Below are 22,842 nucleotides of genomic sequence, written 5' to 3'. Positions count from 1 at the left end.
CTAGACTTTTTAGTTTGTGAGCTCTCAACAGATTTGAGATTACATAATAGTAGTCAACTATTTTTGATGGTATATATTAGTCTTCATCTTAGAGAACTTACCCATCCATTCATGGTTTTGGTTCAGATCCCTGTGTGTATGATTCAGAGATTTAGAGTCATCTTTGACATACCTTGTTCATCACATTTGGCCATTTTCTTTTTTTTCCAGGGGGAGAAAATGTTTTATTTATATTTTTAGAAATTTGTAACAATAATTATTTGCTGTTTTAAAAATATTTTACTGAGAACAATGCATTTTTGAAATTCAGGTCACCAATATGTCTCTTGTTGCTGACATATGAATGGCCATGTTACATATATATAATATACTGGTGCAAGCATCGACTACTTAAATACTCTTGTATGGATAGTCATGTCCAAGCATTTAGACATAAACTAGTTATTATAGTCATATGTCAGAAATATTGCAAGTCTGATTCCAGACCAGTGCAATAAAGTGAATATTGCGATAAAGCAAGTCATACGAATTTTTTGGTTTCCCAGTGCATATGAACGTTATGCTATAAATGTCTATTAAAGTGTACAATAACGTCATGTCTAAAAATAATCTGGATACCTGAATTTAAAAATACTTCATTGCTATAAAAGACTAACCATCATATGAGCCTTCAGCGAGTGGTAATCTTTTCGCTGGTGGTGTCTTGTGTCCATGTTGATGAAAAAGGAATATCTTTGAGGTCCAATAAAGTGAAGCACAATAAAATGAGGTGTGCCTGTATTTAATTTTAACTTAGTTTTATCTTATTTCTCCTTTACATTGTGGTTAGAGTTATATATTGATTTTGTAATTGAATTTTTTTCAAACAAAAGAACAGTTCACTCATTTTTCCCACCCTCCACCCCCACCTCTGGTAACCACTAATTTGTTCTCTGTATCCAATAGCATAGGTTACCTATCTATCTATCTCTATATCTCTATATCTCTATATCTATATATTTCTATATCATCTATATCTATATCTTTCTATAGATTTACATGCCTATCTACTTATAGATATACATATCCTACATAATAAAGAGCTAATGTGCTAATTAGATCGAATAGCCGAACAACCTTCCAGACGAAGCCGGGACTGCAAGGGGCTGTAAGGGCTGGTGAGGGCTGCAGGGGCCGAGTCCCTTGCACAAATTTCATGCTTTGGGCCTCTAGTAGATATATATTTTAGATTCCACATAATAAGAGCAAGCATATGATATTTGTCCTCTGTCTCACAGTTCACTCAGCATAATACCCTCGATGTCCATCCATTTCTAATGGCAAGATTTTTTTTTATGCCTGAATAATATTTTAGTGCAAGCATGTCAAACTCAAAGGCTAACATGGGCCAAATAAACAAGGTTTAAGTTTATGTGGCTGCAAAAAAACAAAAGCTTCCATTTTCATAGAAACATAGGTTTATTTCAATAGAGACATGCTGAATACAAAGGGCTGAAATAAATTAGTAATCATTAACATAAAATAGTAGAACATTTTAATAAAAATTAATATTTTTTCTTAAACATTAACTTACCAGACACTGAATAACTACATAAATTAATAAGCATAACACAAATAAACCTATTTTTTACTGTTCTCTGAAAGCAAAATATTTCCTGTTGCGCACACCAAACAAGTCAGTCCAAGACTAATGACTTGGCAGTCAGCTGCTAAAATATTTGCTGCTAGTATTAGTGGAGAGAAATGGTGTGCCTGTGCGTAAGGCACATAAGGGAAATGAATGCAACACGATTATAGTAATCAGTCATTAGTGAACATTGTAGTTCATTATAATAATCCTATATAATACCCTAATATGCAAATTGACCGAACGGCGGAATGACTGGTTGCTAAATGCACACTGACCACCAGGGGGCAGATGCTCAATGCAGGGGGAGCGCCGTTCAGCCAGAAGCCGGGCTCATGGCTGGTGAGCACAGTGTCAGTGGTGGAAACCTCTCCCGTCACAGCAGCGCTAAGGAGCAGCAAGCTGAGTGGTGAGCAGCGAGCAGGCGGTTGGTAAGGAGCGAGGGGTTAAGGACTGCGAGAGTAGGCCTAAGCTGACAGGCAGATATCCCCCAAGGAGTCCCAGACTGCAAGAGGGTGCAGGCCAGGCTGAGGGACCCCCTTTCCCCGGGGCATGAATTTCATGCAGTGGGCCTCAAGTTATGTATTACAGGATATTATAAAAATTAAGTAAGGAAATTTTTATTAAAACGTTTCTTACATACCTTTATATTGGCTGGGCTGCAAAAATATTCATTGTGTTCCGCATGTGGCCCATGAGTTTGACATGCTTGTTTTAGTGTGTGTGTGTGTGTGTGTGTATCACAATTTCTTCATCCATTTATCTATCAATGGATACTTAGGTTTTTCCATGTCTTAGATATTGCAAATAAAGCTGCAGTTAATATGGGGTGCATATATCTTTCTGAATTAGTGTGATTTTCTTCAGATGAATACCCAGAAGTAGAATTGCTGGATAGAATGGTAATTCTATTTTTTTTATTTTTGAGGAACTGCCATACTGTTTTTCAAAGTGGCTGCACCAATTTATATTTCCACTAATAGTGCACAAGGGTTCTCTTTTCTCCATGTCCTTGACACCACTTGTTAGTTCCAGTCTTTTTCTTAATATCCAACCTAACAGTATGTAAAGTCATATCCAAGCACCTGTGAGTTGATACCTCATTGTGATTTTGATTTGCATTTCCCTCATGATCAATGATGTTGAGCATCTTTTCATGTACCTGTTGGTCCTCTGTATGTCTTCTTTGGAAAAATGTCTATTTAGATCTCCAATTTTTAAATTGTATTGGTTGTGTGTGTGTGTGTATGTGTGTGTGTGTATGTGTATTCAGTTGAATGAGTTCTTTATATATTTTGGATATTAGCCTATTATTAATATACTAGTGACCCGGTATGTGAAATCGTGCAAGATCCAGGACCTTGGGGCTCCTCGATGGATTACCCCAAAGAGGTAGACCAGAGCTGGGGGTCCTGACTCCACGGCGCAGCCCCTGGACCCCTAGTCCCCACCCACCTGCGCGTGCCCGCGGTGCATGCAACCTCCTTGTGATGGTGTGAGGGCATCACTGTGTGAGTGTGTGACAACCACGTAGGTCAGTGGTCAGCAAACTCATTAGTCAACAGAGCCAAATATCAGCAGTACAACGATTGAAATTTCTTTTGAGAGCCAAATTTTTTAAACTTAAACTATATAGGTAGGTACATTGTTATTAACTTAATTAGGGTACTCCTAAGCTGGCCTTTGCTAAAAACGTCCTTAATCTGATTGAGGTACATTTCCTGAGGTCGACCCCTTCCAACTCTCCCATCCACACTCGCCTTATATACTTGTTTCAGATAGATGAGTGTGGATGGGAGAATTTGAAGAGGTCGACCTTAGCAAACGTACCTCAAAATAATGTACCTCCCCCGTGCTGCGCATTCCGTGGCCCACCTGCGCCCTGTCTACCGTCGCCTGACCGACCGACAACCCCCCACTTCTTCTAATGCCACTTCTTCAAAACAGACTCGTCCAGGCCGAAAACTGACTTCTGCGCATGGGCCACGAAGTTTCAATCGCACTGTACATGCGCGCCCGCACGTGGTATTTTATGGAAGAGCCACACTCAAGGGGCCAAAGAGCCACATGTGGCTTGTAAACCCCGGTTTGCCGACCATTGACCTAGGCTATTATTAGTATAGATCCGTGGTCGGCAAACTGCGGCTCGCGAGCCACATGCGGCTCTTTGGCCCCTTGAGTGTGGCTCTTCCTAAGCCTTAGGAGTACCCTAATTAAGTTAATAACAATGTACCTACCTATATAGTTTAAGTTTAAAAAATTTGGCTCTCAAAAGAAATTACAATCATTGTACTGTTGATGTTTGGCTCTGTTGACTAATGAGTTTGCCGACCACTGGTATAGATGCTTTGTAAATACCTTCTTCCATTCAAGTTGCTTTTTCATTTTGTTGATGGTTTCCTTGGCTGTGCAGAAACTTTTTAGTTTGATGTAGTCCCACTGTTTATTTTTACCTTTATTACTTTTACCTTTGATATGTCTGTTTAAAACAAATCATTGTTAAGATCTATGTGTGTACAGGGGACCGGTCAGGGGCAAGCAGCCTGGGGGAGGGGCCATGGCTGGTTGACCAGACGGGCCCTGCCCCAGATGGGAGTGGGGGGCACTTGGGGGCGGAGCTGGCTGGGGGAGGGGCCACAGGCAGATCAGGGTGGTGGGGGCCCTTTGGGGGTTGGGCCAGCTGGGGAAAGGGTCCAGGCGGTTGGCCATCAGCCCTGCCCCTGATTGGGGTGGGGGGGTGATCTGGGGTGGGGTCGGGCAGGGGGACGGCTGCAGGAGGTTGGCCTGCTGGCCCCACCAGCTATTCAGGTTAGGAGCAATTGGGCGGGACCGGGTGGAGGGAGGGGCTTCGGGCTGATGGGGTGGTTGGGGCCCATTGGGGGTGGGGCCGGCCCGGGGAAGGGCCACGGGTGGGGGGGTTGGTTGGCCACCCCACCCTCGATTGGGCTGGTTCGCTGGCCACAATGGGCGTCATAGTGACTGGTCATTACAGCATTCCAGTCGCTGGCTTTTTATAGATACTTCATTGGTATGTCTTCAATCCATAGTAATGGATTACAGTATGATAGGACTCTGTATCTATGCTGAACAACTACCTATTCTATTTATTAGTATATGGGAAGCAGAAGGAAAGTATATTTTTAGACATCTGCAGAGTTTTTATTATCTACAGTTTCCCTTGCCTTGATGATGGAATCCATAATAAATAATTAAAAAAATATCTCCTTGGCATTTCTTTCACTTCTGAATTATACAAATTGGTGATATTTTTATAAATTGTATGCTTCATCCAATATTTCTTTATGAACAAAAAAATAACCAAAACACTTGTAACCACTAATTGATGATTTCTTTGTTAGTTGTTGATAATATAGTTGAAATGGAGATGTGTAAGGATTGAGGAGTGGTTTATTTCAATCATAGTTTTGTCATTAACAAACTGTATTATCTAAGACAAGTCACTAAAATTTTTTAGTTTATTTGTAAGATGAAAGAGTCAATATGGGTTCACTTACTTTGATTTCACAACCAGTAAAGCTACATTGTTCAATGCATGTTCTTTCAATGCAGTTTGTTTGTAAATGAAGACAAAACCATGTCTTCAATTTCAATGTTAGTGTTTGTTTTGGGTTTTAACTATTCTAATTGAAAAGGTCTTGTCATTTTGAAGAAGGCCAAAGATCCTTCAGCAATTAAAACATTATGCTTTCTTTAAAAAGCATTTATATGTTTTGGAAGACTTACCATGTATAAATATGCATCCTTTTTGGAGCTATGTTTCTAGATTTTTCAGGACCTGAGTACAAGCCAGTTGAATATAGTTGAGTGCTAATATCCCTTTCTTAGGAACTTTTTACTGCATTGTTGTCCTATAAAGGTTTTTTTCTATAAGTCCTGGACATGTTTATTATTGTTTTGTTGTTATTTTGCTTTAGATGGTTTTATATCACTGTACAAGAGAAAAATAATGAATGTTTGGCTTAATTTTTCTTAGGTAAGCCTTAACATTTCCCAAGTTGTTTAAAGATTTTGTGTGTTTTTCAAAGCAATAGTTCAATGATTATGTTTTGAAAAAAATTATTAAAGGTGAATTTATTAAGATATTTAACTATGATTAAGAGTGCATATATGTGCACACAAACACATACATAATTTCCATAGTATCTTTCTCAGTTTTAGGGGAAAGAGGCTTTAAAATTTTATATGAAAATAAACCAGAAAACAACAACAACAACACAGAACAATTACCATTACAGATCCCATTCTGAGACAGTAAAACATTTGGACTTGCTGAGATTTTTTTGACATCCACCATGAGGACCCAAATGGGCTTTTTGTTTTGGTTGCAGGGATCATGCTAAAAATATTTGTGAACAATACATTTCCTTGTATGTATCTTTCATATTCTATAATGAGTCTTTAATGATATGTTTTTGGAATTGCACCTGGTAGGTGAGAATAACTCTTACATTTGTGTTGTTTAGTCATCAAATTGTAATTACCCTTCAACTCTCCTTACCCCTGTTACCGTGAAAGAAAATTCATTTAGCTTCTCTGATGTCCACCAGAATCAGACAGTATAACATACAAAGTGGTGTAGGAAAAAGGGACATGGCATGGGTGGTATTCTCTAATGCCTCTCTGTTTTCCTCTTTGCATCTAAAGAACTTGTTACCTTCTTCACAACAGATAAACTTGATGTCAGCTCCTTTTCATATTTAGGGTTTACAGATTAGGAATTTGATTTCTTGGAGTTAAGTTCATTTTAACAAAATTCCACTAAACTAAAAGAAATTGAATGTCCTGCGGAGTGTGTGGTAGCTCAGGAAAATGAGCCAATACATTTTTCTTGTGGAAGTTAATATTTTATTATAAGTTCGACTAGTTATATTACTAAGAAGTCGATTTTAGTTAGTGTCCTACGTAATTATATTCATAATTTCAAACCTATGGAGAAAATTTTAAATAAGATTAGGACTGTCTCTTGAAACTTTCCTAACAATTTTTAAAGGAGCACAAGAGAGGAAAATATTTTTTCTGTAGCCTAGTGGGTATTTTAAAAGATTTGGACTTGAGCCATTTCGACTGTCTCCTAAGTAGTTTTGAGAGTTTAAGAAATTGATTTTAATAAATAAAGAACTGTATCCTTTGAGAGAGCATTTTTACTTAAACTACTTCCCTCAGGATATTTTTATATGTAACTCAGGCATTTACAGTTTGTTGTGAATATATAAGAGGAATTTATTTTCATATTATATGAGCAACTAGAAAAAACACACATTTCCTCTTTTGTGAGAAAATCTTAAAAACTGTGTGAATACTATAAAACAGAGCAGATATTTCCAGCAAGACATGATAGGGAGAATAAATCTAGCCAGATAAAACCCTCTTAAGGAAACAACGGAGTATAGAGAGAAAGATGAAATTTCTTCTTTGGTGTTTTCTAAGGACACTATAATCTATCTATCTCAACATTGAAGTCAAAACCACTAAGAAGACAGAGATGGAAAATTAGCATATTCAACCTTTTATAAATTGGGTGAAATAAATGGATAGTGAATGTTATGCTTCAATGAAATATATGCAAATGTTTGGAAATGGTATTATTACATCTAATGGGTACCTTTAATTGGTCAGAATTAGTTCATGCATCAATCTACTATGATCCATAGTTTCTAGGGACACTCAAATGCTATTGTGTTTACCTTCATGTAGACAAACCTGAATAGATATTGAAAGGTTCAGAGTAGGTTGGGGTTGCGCACCTATGACATGAGGCCATAATGTATCAAAAAAAAGCTTTTATTTCAGGCACCTGGGTGCAGGTGGGCTGAGTCTGACAAAGGAATCAGCAGAGACTGAAGAGGGAGGCAGACTTTTATTAACCTCTGCTGGCTGCAAACAGTTCTGCTGAAGTAAGGGTCCTGTCTGTCCTTGGCTCCTCCCGGTGCCAGGTGTCTAGTGGTTATCTAGGCCAGTGGTCGGCAAACTCATTAGTCAACAGAGCCAAATATCAACAGTACAACGATTGAAATTTCTTTTGAGGGCCAAATTTTTTAAACTTAAACTATATAGGTAGGTACATTGTTATTAACTTAATTAGGGTACTCCTAAATCTTAGGAAGAGCCACACTCAAGGGGCCAAAGACCCGCATGTAGTTCGCGAGCTGCAGTTTGCCGACCACGGATCTAGGCTATGCGGAGCTCAAGGCTGCAAGCTTTCTGCAAGATACCTGCTAAGCACGATAAGTTTCCTCTGCCCCGTTTTATTCTCTTTAACCCTTCCAGATATATATGTTTTTCTTGGACTAATACCAGAGCAGTCACAGCATGTACAAATCCACGTTGCTTTGTTTTTAACATTGTATTTTAATGGATGTATATATTGATAGTGGAATTATCTATGAAGTTGATTTAGCTGAGCAAATTATCTTTTCAAAGGCTGAAATACTAAGTTTTTCTTGGCTACTACTTAGAGATACTGATCCATGATCTGTATATATGATAATATTGGTGTTGGGTTGTACATGGGTTTTAATCACTTAGGACCACTTCTTTCCCCAGTGCATATAACTAAGGTTTGGCCTAACTGCGTTAAAAAACATGACATTGGCAACATTAGTATTAAAATTAGATGTTTTCCTGCTATTAAATAAAACATGTAAACACCATTTAAAGTCATCTTTAAGGTCTTCTGAACCCTTTGAATTAGTTGTTTCATGTCTTACAATTTTACCAAGTTTCTGATTCCCCCAAGAAACTCTGAACTATCATTCATTTTATTTGATGTTCCAGTGATTTGGGTTGCAGTACGAGATTTCACATGGGAATAGAACACCATTAGAGGGAAATAAAATCCTTTGTACAGAACACATAACCCTCTATACTAGCCTTTAGCGCTGCACAAACATTCATAAAGGGATGACATGACCAATTATTGGTCTCCTGCACCTGAGACCAATTGCCTTTACAGCTTATGGGACTCAGGATAAAACTTTCTAATTTTAGCTTTGTCCCTTTTGAAAGATAGTTGTGAATTCAGACTATCAAATAATAAATGTACGTGCAGTCACTACTTCCTGTTATGCTTATATTGTGTATAGTGTACTGAACTCATCACCCACTATTTCTTTGTTTTTAACTTACATGAACTGTGACTGAATAATTCAGAGTCTAAATCTCCAATTTTGGATGAAAGGTTGACATTGTGGGAAACGGTGAAGGGTTTTCCTTTACATGTATATGTGAGGGAGCGGAATCTCATCCCCTTATTCAATAGGAACATTTATAGTTTCCCTTACTTTGTTTCCCCAGAGAACTAGAGAGGAGAGAATATTGTTTTTCATAGAATCCTCTGGTACTTTAATTAAACATACGATTTTCTTTCCTTTGATTATGGTTATCAGTATAAGTGGGCCTTATAAAAATATTGACCTCCTCTTTGAGAAAGTCAAGGTCACAACTGCAGCGTAATCCATCCCACCCACTCATGCTCCTGCGTCACAGCTGTTCCTTCTCCCAGAGGAACAAATGAAGTCAGGAAGCCAAATCACAGCCATGGCTTTTAAGAATACCGGAAAGACACTTTGTGGAGCCATAGGTGGTGACTCACCAAATTAGGATTGCTCTAACCCAGGGGTGGGCAAACTTTTTGACTCGAGGGCCACAATGGGTTCTTAAACTGGACCGGAGGGCCAGAACAAATGCATGGATCGAGTGTTTGTGTGAACTAATATAAATTCAAAGTAAACATCATTACATAAAAGGGTACGGTCTTTTTTTTTTTTTTTAGTTTTATTCATTACAAACGGGCTGGATCCGGCCCGCAGGCCGTAGTTTGCCCACGGCTGCTCTAACCTGTCTCAATGGAAAGACTTTGGAGAAGGTGTGTGCTGAGTAGAACAGAGGTACAAAGGAAAAGAATCTCAATGTGAAAGGAACAGTTTGGATACCTACCAAGACTCTGAAAATCACTACAAGGAAAGCTTTCTGTGGGGAGGGTTCTAACACTTGGGATCGGTTTCACATGAGGATCCACAGGTGACTCATTTACTTGCAGTGTCCAAAGATTGTTAAGCAAATTACTCCCATCAGTATTGAGCCAGGAATCAAGGTTGAAGTCACCATTGCAGATGCTTAAATCAACCTTTTTTAAATAAATTGACTATCAGTTAAAAAAATCACCTTGGAGGTTCTGAAAGCTCAGGATAGATTTATATTTTAAAACCTAAATTTTTAGATAATTGTTTAAAAAGATGCTTTGATTGGTTTTAGAGAGAGGGAATGGGAAAGGGAGAGAGAGAAACATCAATGTGAGAGAACATTAATTGGTTGACTCCTGCACATCCCCCACCCTTATTCCTGGGGATAGAGCCTGCAACCTGGGCATGTGCCGTGACCAGGAATTGAACTGATGACCTTTTGGTGCACCGGACAGTGCTCAACCAACTGAGGCCTGTTTGCCAGGGATATCCTAATATATAAAAGCCCAGGGTTGTAACGACCAATCACAACCGAAGGCTGACCAACCTGGAAGTCCTTCAGGCAGCACTGGGTTGCCATGGCGACCCAGTACTGATTGCCCAGGGGGCTGAGACCCAGAGAGAGAGGCAGGATCTGATCCGCTGCCTCAATGGCAGCTGTTGATCTGTACTTGCCTCTCTCTTTCTCTCGCTCTTTTTTCAGGGCTTTGCCAGCAGTGGAGCCTTTCTTTCTCTCCCGGCCTCTGAAGGGGCTGCTGTTCAGCCCTGCCTCTCTGATTGGGCTTGGAGATAGGTCCGGAGATACTGACTGGCATAGGAACCGACCAAACAGAACCAAATGTGGATGCTGTGAAGAACCAACGGCTGCCTAGGAGGTGGAGCTTCTGGCGTTGACTGGCATAGAAACCAACCAGTCAGAAACAAATCTGGGTGCTGTGGGGATCTAGTTGCTGCCTTGGAGGTGGAGCATTTGACTCTGACTGGCATAAAAACCAATCAATCAGAACCAAATGTGGGTGCTGTGGGGAGCCAGTGGCTGCCTAGGTGGTGGGGCTTTTGACGCTGACTGGCATAGAAACCTACCAATCAGAACTGAATTGGCCAGCAGAGGAGGGCAGTTGGGGGCAACCAGGCTGGGAGGGGAAGGCAGTTTTGGACAAGATCAGGCTGGCAGGGGAGGGCCATTGGGGGCATATCAGGCCTGCAGGGGAAGGCAGTTGGTGGTGATCAGGCAGGCAGGCAGGTAAGCAGTTAGGAGCCAGTGGTCCTAGATTGCGAGAGGGATGTCCAACTGTCAGACATCCCCAAGGGGTCCCCAATTAGAGAAGGTGCAGGCTGGGCTGACGGAACTCCCCCCTCCGTGCATGAATTTCATGCACTGGGCCTCTAGTTTTATATAATTTTGATATTTTTTGTCAAGATTAGTCATGAGCTATCAATAGACTCTCTCCCTGTACAGCCTTCCCCCATTGTAACTTCTATATCTGCTAGAGACTCAGTGCACGAAATTTGTGCACTCGGAGGAAGGAGTCCCTCAGCCCAGCCTGAGCCCTCTCACAATCTGGGAGCTCTTGAGGGCTTACTGGTAAGCTGTCAGTTGGACATCCTTAGCGCTGCTGCGAGGTGGGAGAGACTCCCGCCACCGCAGCTGCACTCACTAGCCTTGAGCCCTATTCAGGGGTACTGGCCGAGTGGCACTCCCCCTGTGGGAGCACACTGACCACCAGGGGGCAGCTCCTGTGTTGAGTATCTGCCCGCTGGTGGTCAGTGCATTTCATAACGACCAGTCGTTCCACCATTTGGTCAATTTGCATATTGGCCTTTTATAATATAGGGTTCCAATGTCAATTGGCAAGTGCTAAAATAGTGGAAAATAAATATATACAAAGTTAAAGAAAACACAAAAGGTAATATGAGTACCAGACATACAAATTATCTAGCATCTATTTAGATTCTAATGCATATTTCATATTAATTAAAATACTTTTTAATAAATGAATGATAAAATGTTAATATTATTAAAAAGTAGTCTTTATGCCTAAAATTCATACTGAATTTTGGACTAGAAGATTAAAAGAACATTTACATTTTTTATTTTTAATATTTTCACAAATATTTTAGTGCAAGCTTCACTGTGCTATTTTACAAGCATTATTTTATTTAGTAGTCACAAAGACCTTATGGGGTATAGGTACTATTCTCATCCCTATTTTGAAGATGAGAAAATGAGCTTAGAGAGTTTAAGTAACTGATAAAAAATAACACAGGTTGACTATGGTAGAGATCGGATTGGAACCTGGATCTGTCTTCTTCTAAAGCACATGCACTTAACTACGCCACTGTGTGGCCTCACAGCATATTTCATTGATAGATGGAGTGATATTTTTGTGACCTTTGAGTAAACTTGGGAAAGGTCTTTAATTTTTAACTTCTTTAGCAATGTGACAAATGTTGGACTGCCTGATATACGTAAGCCATTTATACCTAAGTTCAGAAACACTATCTCATTGTGGGTCAGTTCCTCTTATTCCCTAGATCATCTTCTTGGCTTCTTTTTCAGTCTTCAGTTCTAACCGTGGCTTCTTGCTCACTCATACATTAATCATCCTGACTCATCTTCGTATTTGTTTTGTTTCGGTGGCTTATTTATTCCACTTGGTCTCCTGACAAGTGATGGCTACAAATATCACCATGCATGTGTATCATGTCAAGATACCTCATTAAAATTTTTTTAATATGTTGATTTCAGATAGAAGAAGGGAGAGGGAAAGAGATATAGGGACATGAATGAGAGAGAATCATAGATCAGCTGCCTCCAACATGTCCCCTAATGGGGACCGAGCCTGGCAAACTAGATAATCGAACCATGACCTCCTGATTCATGGGTCAGTGCTCAACCACTGAGCCACACTGGCCAGGCAAGGCAACTGTTTAACTTCGGTAACATGATGGCATAAAATCACCAGTATGTTAATACCTAAAAACGAAACTGTGGATTATACAGCCTATTAAAAAAAAAAAAAAAGCATAAGCTCTATTCTGGCTCTATTCTAATAAGCTGCCTTACCTAAACCTTGATTGGAAATTTTAGTTGGAGTTTCCAGATATCTTTTCTTAACATTATTTGGTAGATTTCTTATGAAGCTAGGGCTTTAAATATAATAGAAACAGGGATTGAAAGGTACTTATCACACCTAAATGAACGAAGTAAACTGTCCAATAATACAAACCATATATTTGTGTGTCTAGACATAGACATAGTTATAAGTTCAATGCAGTTCTAAACAACCAGTGATTCTTCTTCAGTGAGTTATTGGCGGAGCCATTAGCCAGATATTGTTTTAGAAAATTGCACACTGGTCCTGTTATTAATTTTTAATGGTATGTTTCAAATACGCATGAGCTTTGGAGTCAGATCTGGGTTTGAGTCCTAGAAATCATACTTGTTGAGTGATGTTTGGCAAATTACTTGACTACTTTGCTTCTCAGTTTCTGTGTCTGAAAATAGTGTTCAGAATGGCTGAAGTTGAAAAGATTGACAGTATGAAGTGCCTGGAAGGATTTGGAGCAATTGGAACTGTTACACTTTGCTGAAGGAATTCCACTTTGGAAAGTAGCTTTGTAAAAAAGTTAAACATACATTTACCATAAGAGCCAGCAATTCAACTCCTAATTATTTTCCCAAGCAAATGAAAACATATGCTTACACAAAAAACTTACATGTGAATATTTGTAGTAGCTTTATTCATCATCACCAAAACCTGGAAACAGTTTAGATGCTCGGAAACTGATGAATGTATAAAATAAATTGTGGCATAACCAAAAAAGGAGTAGACTGCTGATTCATGCATCTAATTGTTGAATATAATAACATTTATGCCAAGTTAAAGAAGCCAGACACAGAATCCTGCACATTGTGTGATTCCATTTCTAAAGATATTCTTGAAACAGCAAAACTATAGGGACACAAATCAGATAGGTGGTTGCCAGGGACCTGGGAGTAGGGAAAAGGGATTGACTGCAAAGGAAAAAGGAGAAAATATTTTGAAGTGATGGAAATGTTGCATATCTTGTTTGTGTTGGAGATTGCATGACTATACCTTTGTCAAAATGATGAATTTTTCTGTATGTAAATCATATATTAGAAAAAAACAACTTGTGTTTTAGAGTGGTTATGAAAATTATGAGAGATCAATCTCCTTCCCCATTTTTTCTCCTGTTTGGTTGTTCATCATCCCTGGCTGCTTCTATGCCTCTTATAAATTTAGGGACCGTGATAAATTGCAATTTCTTGTTTCAGAGTTGAGATATAATAGAAAATTTGTGTTTATCTGTCCTTATTTGCAGTCTTGGAATCAGATTTTAAATCAAGTCATCAACTGTATTTTTATTTATTTTTTTATTGATTTCAGAGAGGAAGGGAGAAGGAGAGAGAAACATCAATGATGAGAGAAAAATCATTGATTGGCTGCCTCCTGCATGCCCCCTATTGGGGATCGAGCGAGCAACCCAGGCATGTGCCCTTGACTGGAATCAAATCTGGGATCCTTCAGTCTGCAGGCCAATGCTCTATCCACTGAGCCAAACCAGCTAGAGCCCTATTTTTATATTTTTAGATATTCCAATTAGTACTGAATAACTCAGAGCTGGAACTTGCATACTCTGTAAAATATACCAAATATACTTGCTTTGACTGGATTCTGTATCTCTGTTCTGTGGCAGTGGGAGTGTTCAGTATGGTTGGCAGGGTGTATAAAGCAATCTTGAGTTTTGAGCCTCAGTGCTTCCTGAGAAAGGCTCTTCCACTTGTTAGCGAACCATGTTTCTATATCACTGGTTCCCAAACCTGAGCAAGCATCAGAATCACCTGGAGCAGTTAAAACCCACATTGCTTGGCCCCACCCCCAGAGTTACTCATTCCATACGTCTAGGTTGGGGTCCAAGAATTTGCATTTCTAATGAGTTCCTAGATGATATTGATGCTACTGGTTTGGGACACACACCTTGAGAACCACTGATTTATGCTTACTTCTTGTGTTACAGTGTCAAAATTCCTGCTTAAATATCATAGCCAGCATTTTTTAAAAATATATTTTATATTGATTTTTTACAGAGAGGAAGGGAGAGGGATAGAGAGAAACGTCGATGAGAGAGAAACATGGATCAGCTGCCTCCTGCACACTCCCCACTGAGGATGTGTCTGCAACCAAGGTACATGCCCTTGACCGGAATCGAACCCGGGACCCTTGAGACCACAGGCCAATGCTCTATCCGCTGAGCCAAACCAGTTAGGACAGCATTTTGTTTTTAAACTGCTTATGAGTCATGGGGAGAGGGAGAGAGTGGGAGAAAATAGTGTTTGGCTAGAGGCCACAAAGTGTCCAGTGCCTAAAAGCAGGGAAATGATGCTGGCAAGAGAAAAAGGTAAAAAAAAGGGATGTCTAGTTGCCCCCTTTCTTTTATCCTTCTCATGCTGCATCATTATCGTTTTATCCCCTTAGCAACAGGCTCCCTTTGGACTCTTATTCTCTGTCAAAGTTCTGAGGATTCTTACTAGGCCTCCTCTGCCCATTGGCCTAAGATATTCTTGGTTAAGACTTTTCATGGCTTAGTTTGTTACAAATAGGCCCACCTCCTCACACTTAAGTTTTGTGATTGTGTCCTATTTTTTCCAGACCAATAGTAATTTGCACTAAATGAAATCAAAGTACCATAAAACTGCTCAATTTGAAGCAGTCTGGGGTGTGTAGGGTGGGTGACTGATTTCAAGTGAACAGATATAAATCATGCCCTTGTATCAAACAATTTCCTAGCCCCAGGAAGAAATCACCCTAATAATATTAATAGTACTAGGTGTAAAAAGAGTATGAGTAAAATTTAGAATCTTAAAAATAATTTGTATGCGTTAAATGTGAGGAATTCAGAGATCATTTTATCCTTCCCAAATGCCAAAGGAGATCTGAAATTTGGTCAGAACTATTATTTTAAGATTGCTGTAGGGTATGTTGTCCTGTAATGATATCTGCTGATTTCTCTCTGTGATGGATTAAATATAATTTATTATGCTTAGAGCTGGTGTCCTTTTATCCTTCCACCACTGCCCAGCTGATTATCAAGAGTCTTTAGAGAAAATTGCTCATTGTGCTGGTTGATTACATGCCTCAATTGAATAGTAGCTTGCTGCCAATTATCATTACAATGCCATATTGATTTTTTTCATTTCCACTGTGAAAATTAAAGCGGAATTTGTTTAAAATGATATTGTGGATGTGATTGGTTTTGAATATTTGAGCTATTTTTTAAAATATCTTTTCAGTGATCTGACGATTCTTACTGATATTTTCTTATAAATTTAGCTATTTTGTTGATAAGCTTTACCTTAGAAGACATGAAATGTAGTTTAAAGACTGAAATAGAAATATAGTCATTGTTTAAATATGTATAGATTTTAATTTTTGCTTTACAGGAGTCTGTTATATATTAATTTACATTTGTGAAGTTCTTGGGCAATATGAGACTACTGATTCTCTTAATCACACAAGTTAGTAAGTTTATTTAAATTTGAATTAGCAAATATTTACTTAGTGTTGACTATATATAAGCTAGCCTGCTAAGTATTATTGAAGACAGAAAGGTAAATGAGATAATATAACTGTCTTCACAGAATTTTTAATACAGAAATGTATGTAAGACATGTGTGACAAGAACGGCATAATAAAACAATAAGAAATAAAGATACATGGGTGTTCAAAGGAACAGTAACTCCTATTTGGATGGAAGGCTTATGGGGAAAAACACTAATGGAGGAATTGACAGTCAACTTGAGCCCTGAAGGATTTGGAGAGATGGAGTTGGGGTTGCCTTATGGAAAGAAACATAAATTAAGAAATGCAGGGAAGTGCAGGGAGGACTCCAGGAAGGACAGTGTCTGACTTTCACTAGAACATGTGGTATAAGGCCCGAGGCGTAAAGGTCGGTTGATGCTAGATCAGAGTCAGGATTTGAAATGTGTTAGGTAGTCCAGAGGAAAACTTTGGACAAAAGACTAGTTAAGTTCAATCAAGTGTGGTATTTTGTAAAATGAATAAAAGAACAAATGAAGCTGCAGAGAACCTGGTTGGGAGGTTCCTGGCTTGTTAAGGTGACTAGGGCTACACTAGAATGTTAGCAGAGACAATGGAAAGGAGGGCCAGCGCATGTGTGGGAGACCTTCTAGAAGTAGCATATTCAGGACTGGATAATAATAAGTCAAAGGAAGCTCTACCTGATTAGTCTCCAGCCTTCTAGCACACATGGGACTTCATCTCCTGCTGCTCACCCAGGCCCCGTTATTCAGCTCTAGCCACTCAGGTTTCCTCACAGCTCCTGGAATTTCCAAGTGCACTAGCTACCACCTCAGTACCCAGTTGCACTTATTCCCCCTCCTGGGAAAGTCCTTATTTTCTTCAAGGCTCTACACAAATGCCACCTTATCGAGAATTTGTCCCCGACCACTCCTGTTCCATTTAGCAATGTTTATTTTTGTTCATTGCACCAAAGCAGTGACATTTTATTATGTGTTTATCTGGTTATCATCTGTCTCCCTCTTTGAGACGATAACCTATATGAGGGTGAGGGCTTACTTTTGATGCCTGTTATATATCTATCACCTAGATAGAACATGCTGGTACAACATATATGCACTCAATAAATATTGATGAGGGGCCCTAGCTGGTTTGGCTCGGTGGGTAGATCATTGGACTGTAGACTGGAAGGTCCCAAGTTCGATTCCGATGGGGGCACGTGCTCGGGTTGTGGGCTCGATCCCCAATAGGGGGTGTGCAGGAGGCAGCCGATCAATGATACTCTCTCATCATTGATGTTTCTGTCTCTCCCTCTCCCATCATCTCTGAAATCAATAAAAATATATTTTAAAAATATTGATGAGGGGGTCACAGATTATGCAAGTATTTCAAGTCTGAATGATTAAAAGTATAGTGGTATAATTAACGACATGGAAGAATGGAAGAGGATTTGATTTTGGGAAGCAGGAGCACAGAGGAAGATAAATTCGGCTTATAAGTTTAGGTTTAAGTATTTGTTGCTGGAGAAACAACCAAGGCAGGGCTGTGGAGTGGGCAATCTAAAATGTGAAGAGAATTGTGACATTGAGGTAAAGATCTTGAGTCATCCTCACAGAGGATGCTTGAAGCAGTTGGAGTAGAAGAAAGAATGATGAGTAATATAAAGATAGGATTATCATATTTGAAAATCAAAATTTCATTGTAGATACTTCATGTTTTCAATATACAAACTGATTTATGCATTTTTTTTGTTTGTTCATTTCCTAGCTGGGTTAACAACTTTGGCCATGAAGGTCTTGGACTCTTACTGGATGTGCTGGAAAAGCTTCTGGACAAGAAACAGTAAGAATAAACATGAAAAAATCACCGAAGGGGAAATGTTTAGGCACAGTATAATAGGTTTTTCTTTTCTTTTATTCAGGCAAGAAAATATTGACAAGAAGAATCAGCATAAACTTATTCAGTGCCTCAAAGCATTTATGAATAATAAGGTAAGTGTTTATTTCTGCCTCTGTCACAAAGGGTGAGAACTTACTCAACAGTATGAAAGTATGAAACATACACAATAGTTTGTGCTTATTCAGTTTACAGAAAGGTCTTTCTGGCGCAAATCATCATGGTTTATTTAAATAGTATTTAAAATATATTTTCCTTCACAAAATATTTATTGGTAAGTTTTTATAATCATGCAAACACATAAGTCTTATTCCCAAATTAGATAATGCCTTTTTTTCTTTTATAGTGGAGAAAAATTTAGATGTCAAATATTGAATAGAATTTTCTTAGTGTTTTTATTCCTTTGAAAAGGAAAATTCAAAGCCATAGTTTGACTTGTTTGCTAAGAACACTATAAGGTTAAGATTTCTCTTTCTTTTATGTTCAATTAATGTCAGTTAACATACGTAAAAGACATTTCTGGAAAATAGTGTGGGTTTTTCTTGCATTATGAGGGACTCAACGAAATAATCCATACCAGGGTTGTTTTTTTTTTCCCTAAAAGTAGTCTGTGCTAAGGTTATGAAGTTAAAGTTGTTTTTTTTTAATTTATCTTTATAGTTGAAAGTATCACAGATGTCCATTTGTTTTTTCCCCCATTGATCCCATCTACCCTTCACCACACTATTGCCTGTATCCATGGGCTATGCATATATGTTCCCAGTTTAATCTCACCCCCCTCCCCCAACTCCCACCCACACCTTCCCTCTGAGTTTTGTCAGTCTGTTCCATGGTTCCATGTCTCTGGATATATTTTGTTCATCAGTTTATTTTGTTCTTAGATTCCACATATGAGTGAGATCATGTGATACTTGTCTTTCTCCAACTGGCTTATTTCACTTAGCATAATGCTCTCCAGGTCCATTCATGCTGTTGCAAATGTTGAGTTCCTTAAAATTATTTTTTTTCTATAAACTATTTTGTTACTGTCTTAGAAATGATTTGCTTTATATTTCCATAAGTAAAATACCACTGCTTAATTTACTAATTACTTAATTTCCTTTAGATGGTGTTTTAAGAATCTCAAATATTAATAGACATAAATAATTATAACAATAATCAAAAGCTTGCCAAATGTGAAATATAACTATTAATAATCAGTGCAATAAGATAGTCTAAGTAATCTTCAAAGGCTTTCTTAATTATATGGGATTACATGTAAGTGTGTATATACAGGGTGGGACAAAAGTAGGCTTACAGTTGTGAATATGCAAAACACAGTGTTTATTCTTGTAGTATTATTAATTAATTATTGTATTTTCCATACAAACATAATGGTTTGACTTAGATTGTTCTAAACTAAGGTTAAGATAGGGCATGTTAATATCTTGCACATAGAGGCTCAGAACATGAATACATGGTGGATATTTTAAATTATAGGCATATGAAATAATAGGCGAAAGTATGCATTAAAAATAAAAATATATAGTGATAAGTCCACTTCGTGTTGGAATAAATTGTCCTAATCAAAGAATCAAAGTTTCATCTGAAATGACTTAAACATCAAATTTGTTGGCCCTAAGGAGTTTATGTTACCTACTTCAAAAATTATTTTTCCTTATACAGTGCATGTCAGAATAGGATCATAAAAAGCTATCAATTTCTTCTTAACTTCCTTTGCTGTAATATTGCTCTGAGGTTTAGATTTATGTTTTTTTCATTATTACTCATACCTTCATTTTTATTATCAGTATATCCCTACATATTATAAAATACTTTTAAACAATAAATAGAAATTTGAAAATATAAATGATTTCACTCTTAGTATGATTTTTTTTCTTTTTTTTAATCTTTATTGTTGAAAATATTACGTGTCCCCTTTTTCTCCCCTTCCCCCACCACAAGCCTTCACCCTCCTATTGTCTGTGTCTTGTCTGTGTCTATTGGTTATGCTAACATGCATGCAAGTTCATTGGTTGATCTGCAAGTTCATTGATTAGGTCAGTCACAATTATGAGGACTGCTGCACACAGCATATATGTCAAACAATAAAATAATGCCCCTCAAAGACATTGATCTGTACCCCTTCTCCCACCCTCCCCTGCTTTCCCTTTGAGATTTGACAGTCAGTTCAATGCTTCTTTGTCTTTGGATCTATTTTTTTTATCATACTTTTTAAAAAAATTTTGTTTTATTGCTTAAAGTATTACAAAGAGTATTATATATGTCTCCTTTTTCCCCCTTCTTGACATTTCCCTGGCTTCCCCTATTCCCCAGTGTCTTATGTCCATTGGTTATGCTTATATGCATGCATACAAGTCCTTCAGTTGAAAATTTAAATGATTTCACTCTCAGTATGATTTTTAAAGTTGTTATTTTAAGTTTGGTAATTATGTGGTAATCATCTGTCAGTTTTACACCTGTGTTTTTCACTTATTTTTTTTTTACTATTTATTATCCACTGGCCACCTTTATGCATACATACATATTCCTTCTGTTTTCTTTGCTGCTTTTATATTTTGTCACTTCCATTTCCTTTTATGTTTTTTCTTTTATTTCCTTATTTATTTTGACCTCTGCTAAAGTTACATTTAAGAGCTTTAGTTATTTCCCCATGAATTCTTTAGAAGTTAAATTAGTAACCATGAAAGTCTTCATATGCTTGGTACTTAACTAAAGGTTAGCTTGAAATGGCCATTTTACTCTGATGAAATGTTGTCAGATTTCACCATCAGACTATAAAAAAAACAAACCTGTTTCATCAGAAATCTGAGAAATACTTTGTGGGACAAAGATCAAAGAATATATTACCTTAATGTAATGAAAACCCACATTTTGGGCTTTCTTTAAAATGTCTATACCTATTCATTTTTATAATGCGCACTTGCGCACACGTACTCTGGACTGGAAAATAAATGAAAGGGGTGTCTTCTCTGCCCAGTTGAATGTGACACTTATAGAAATCCAGGTGCCATTTCTTTGGGTTCATAGCTTTCAGAATGCAGCACAGCTGCCTGAAGGGGGAGGATAACAGAGAAGGTACAGGACAGTGATGGCGAACATATGACACGCGTGTCAGAGGTGACACGCGAACTCATTTTTTTGGTTGATTTTTCTTTGTTAAATGGCATTTAAATATATAAAATAAATATCAAAAATATAAGTCTTTGCTTTACTATGGTTGCAAATATCCAAAAATTTCTATATGTGACACGGCACCAGAGCTAAGCTAGGGTTTTTCAAAATGCTGACACGCCGAGCTCAAAAGGTTCGCCATCACTGGTCTAGGACAATCTGTACAGAGTCTTCTTGCTTTACCTGGAATATAGCATACAGAGAGCTTTTCAACATTTCACCCTTCTTGTTCAACTTAATGTTTTATACAAACATATTGGAGAATTTAACCATGAATTGCAGATATCTCCAGGGAGACCCAGTGACATAAGTGGAATTACTTTGGAAAATCATATCAGTATGTGCTTTACATGTTCTTCTTTGTTGAAGAAATACTGATTGTTCCCATATTTCTCCCAGATCTTTATGGAATTTTAGACAGGCTAATGGAGATCATATTTGATCAAGGGCTAAAAACTCCAAGATGCAGTCATTTCAAATAAAAAACAAAGACAAATAACTGCTTGTTTAAAGAACGTTCATATAATAGGTAGAACCTTATTGTGGAGGTATGGGTATTTAGAAAATCATTTTAAGTTGTATTTCTTAAATTAAAGATATATTCCAAAGACATTGTGAATGAAAGTTCTTTTTTTCTTAAGTTTGGATTGCAAAGGATTCTAGGAGATGAAAGAAGTCTTTTACTATTGGCAAGAGCTATTGACCCCAAACAACCCAACATGATGACTGAAATAGTAAAAATACTTTCTGCTATTTGCATTGTCGGAGAAGATAACATGTAAGTATTGCTATGTTATATTAATTGCATAAAAATGGCACTTGAGAAATTAATAAGTCCTACTCGTATGCTATTTCTTTAGATAACTTGCATAAAAATAATGTGAAATTTTAGGAAAAAATTAGTAGCATTTTTATCTTATCTATTTACATTTTAGCTTTGTTTGATTCTTTGAAAAATAGGTTTAAAGAGATAGAATCCTAATGGGGAATTCTTCAAAGTTGGATTCAAAGTGAATGAATAGAATTTTGTCTTGCTGACGGTAAAGCAATTACTAGAAATATAGGATAATAATCACAGTAATTTTGGCTACACACACACACACACACACACACACACACACACACACACTCGCGCGCCCAACCCTACTCCTGTACCCCCGCCCCCCACGTGCACATTACAAAATTGGGCTACTTGAACTAATTAAATTAACTAGATTCTTTTATTTTGTACTATTATTTTATAGAAGTATTCTATCTGCCTATGGTAAGTGAAAAGATAAAGCAATCATCCATAGAATGAAATAAACTAATCTGTTAAAAAGAAAGAACAGAACGTCTGGGTAATTTTTTAGAAAGTCTGTGGTAAAAGTGCCAGTTTCAGCAAGCCGTTGCCGACCCTGCATTAGATAATTTCTTCTTATGGAAATAATATTGAATCAGAAGCAAAATTTCAAATTTAATGTCATTAATATATCTAGTTAATAAGAAACAATTGTGATAAATAATGAAATACCTGCTAAGGACATGAACTAAAATGTTTCCTCTACACACTTTGCGAGCCAGCAGTAATTTCCATTTGAATCTGAACAGGGCTATGCAA

At 37.8% G+C, this 22,842-nt stretch overlaps 1 protein-coding gene and 1 pseudogene across 9 annotated transcripts in view; both read left to right on the top strand.

The window, feature by feature from the left end:
- Window positions 1–22,842, top strand: part of DIAPH2 (diaphanous related formin 2) — a 939,982-nt gene that overhangs the window by 216,502 nt on the left and 700,638 nt on the right. For all 9 annotated transcript variants that reach the window (XM_036305330.1, XM_036305327.1, XM_036305331.1 and 6 more), the window contains 3 exons: window positions 17,940–18,014; window positions 18,094–18,163; window positions 21,884–22,020. In XM_036305330.1, coding sequence (XP_036161223.1) covers window positions 17,940–18,014; window positions 18,094–18,163; window positions 21,884–22,020 — 282 coding nt within the window. The remainder of the gene's footprint in view (window positions 1–17,939; window positions 18,015–18,093; window positions 18,164–21,883; window positions 22,021–22,842) is intronic.
- LOC118654243 lies at window positions 9,185–9,767 on the top strand (annotated as a pseudogene).

Source organism: Myotis myotis, unplaced genomic scaffold (assembly GCF_014108235.1).
Source record: "Myotis myotis isolate mMyoMyo1 unplaced genomic scaffold, mMyoMyo1.p scaffold_m19_p_4, whole genome shotgun sequence".
Lineage (NCBI taxonomy): Eukaryota > Metazoa > Chordata > Mammalia > Chiroptera > Vespertilionidae > Myotis > Myotis myotis.
The sequence above is the reverse complement of the archived record's forward strand: the minus strand, read 5'-3'. Positions and strand labels throughout refer to the sequence as shown.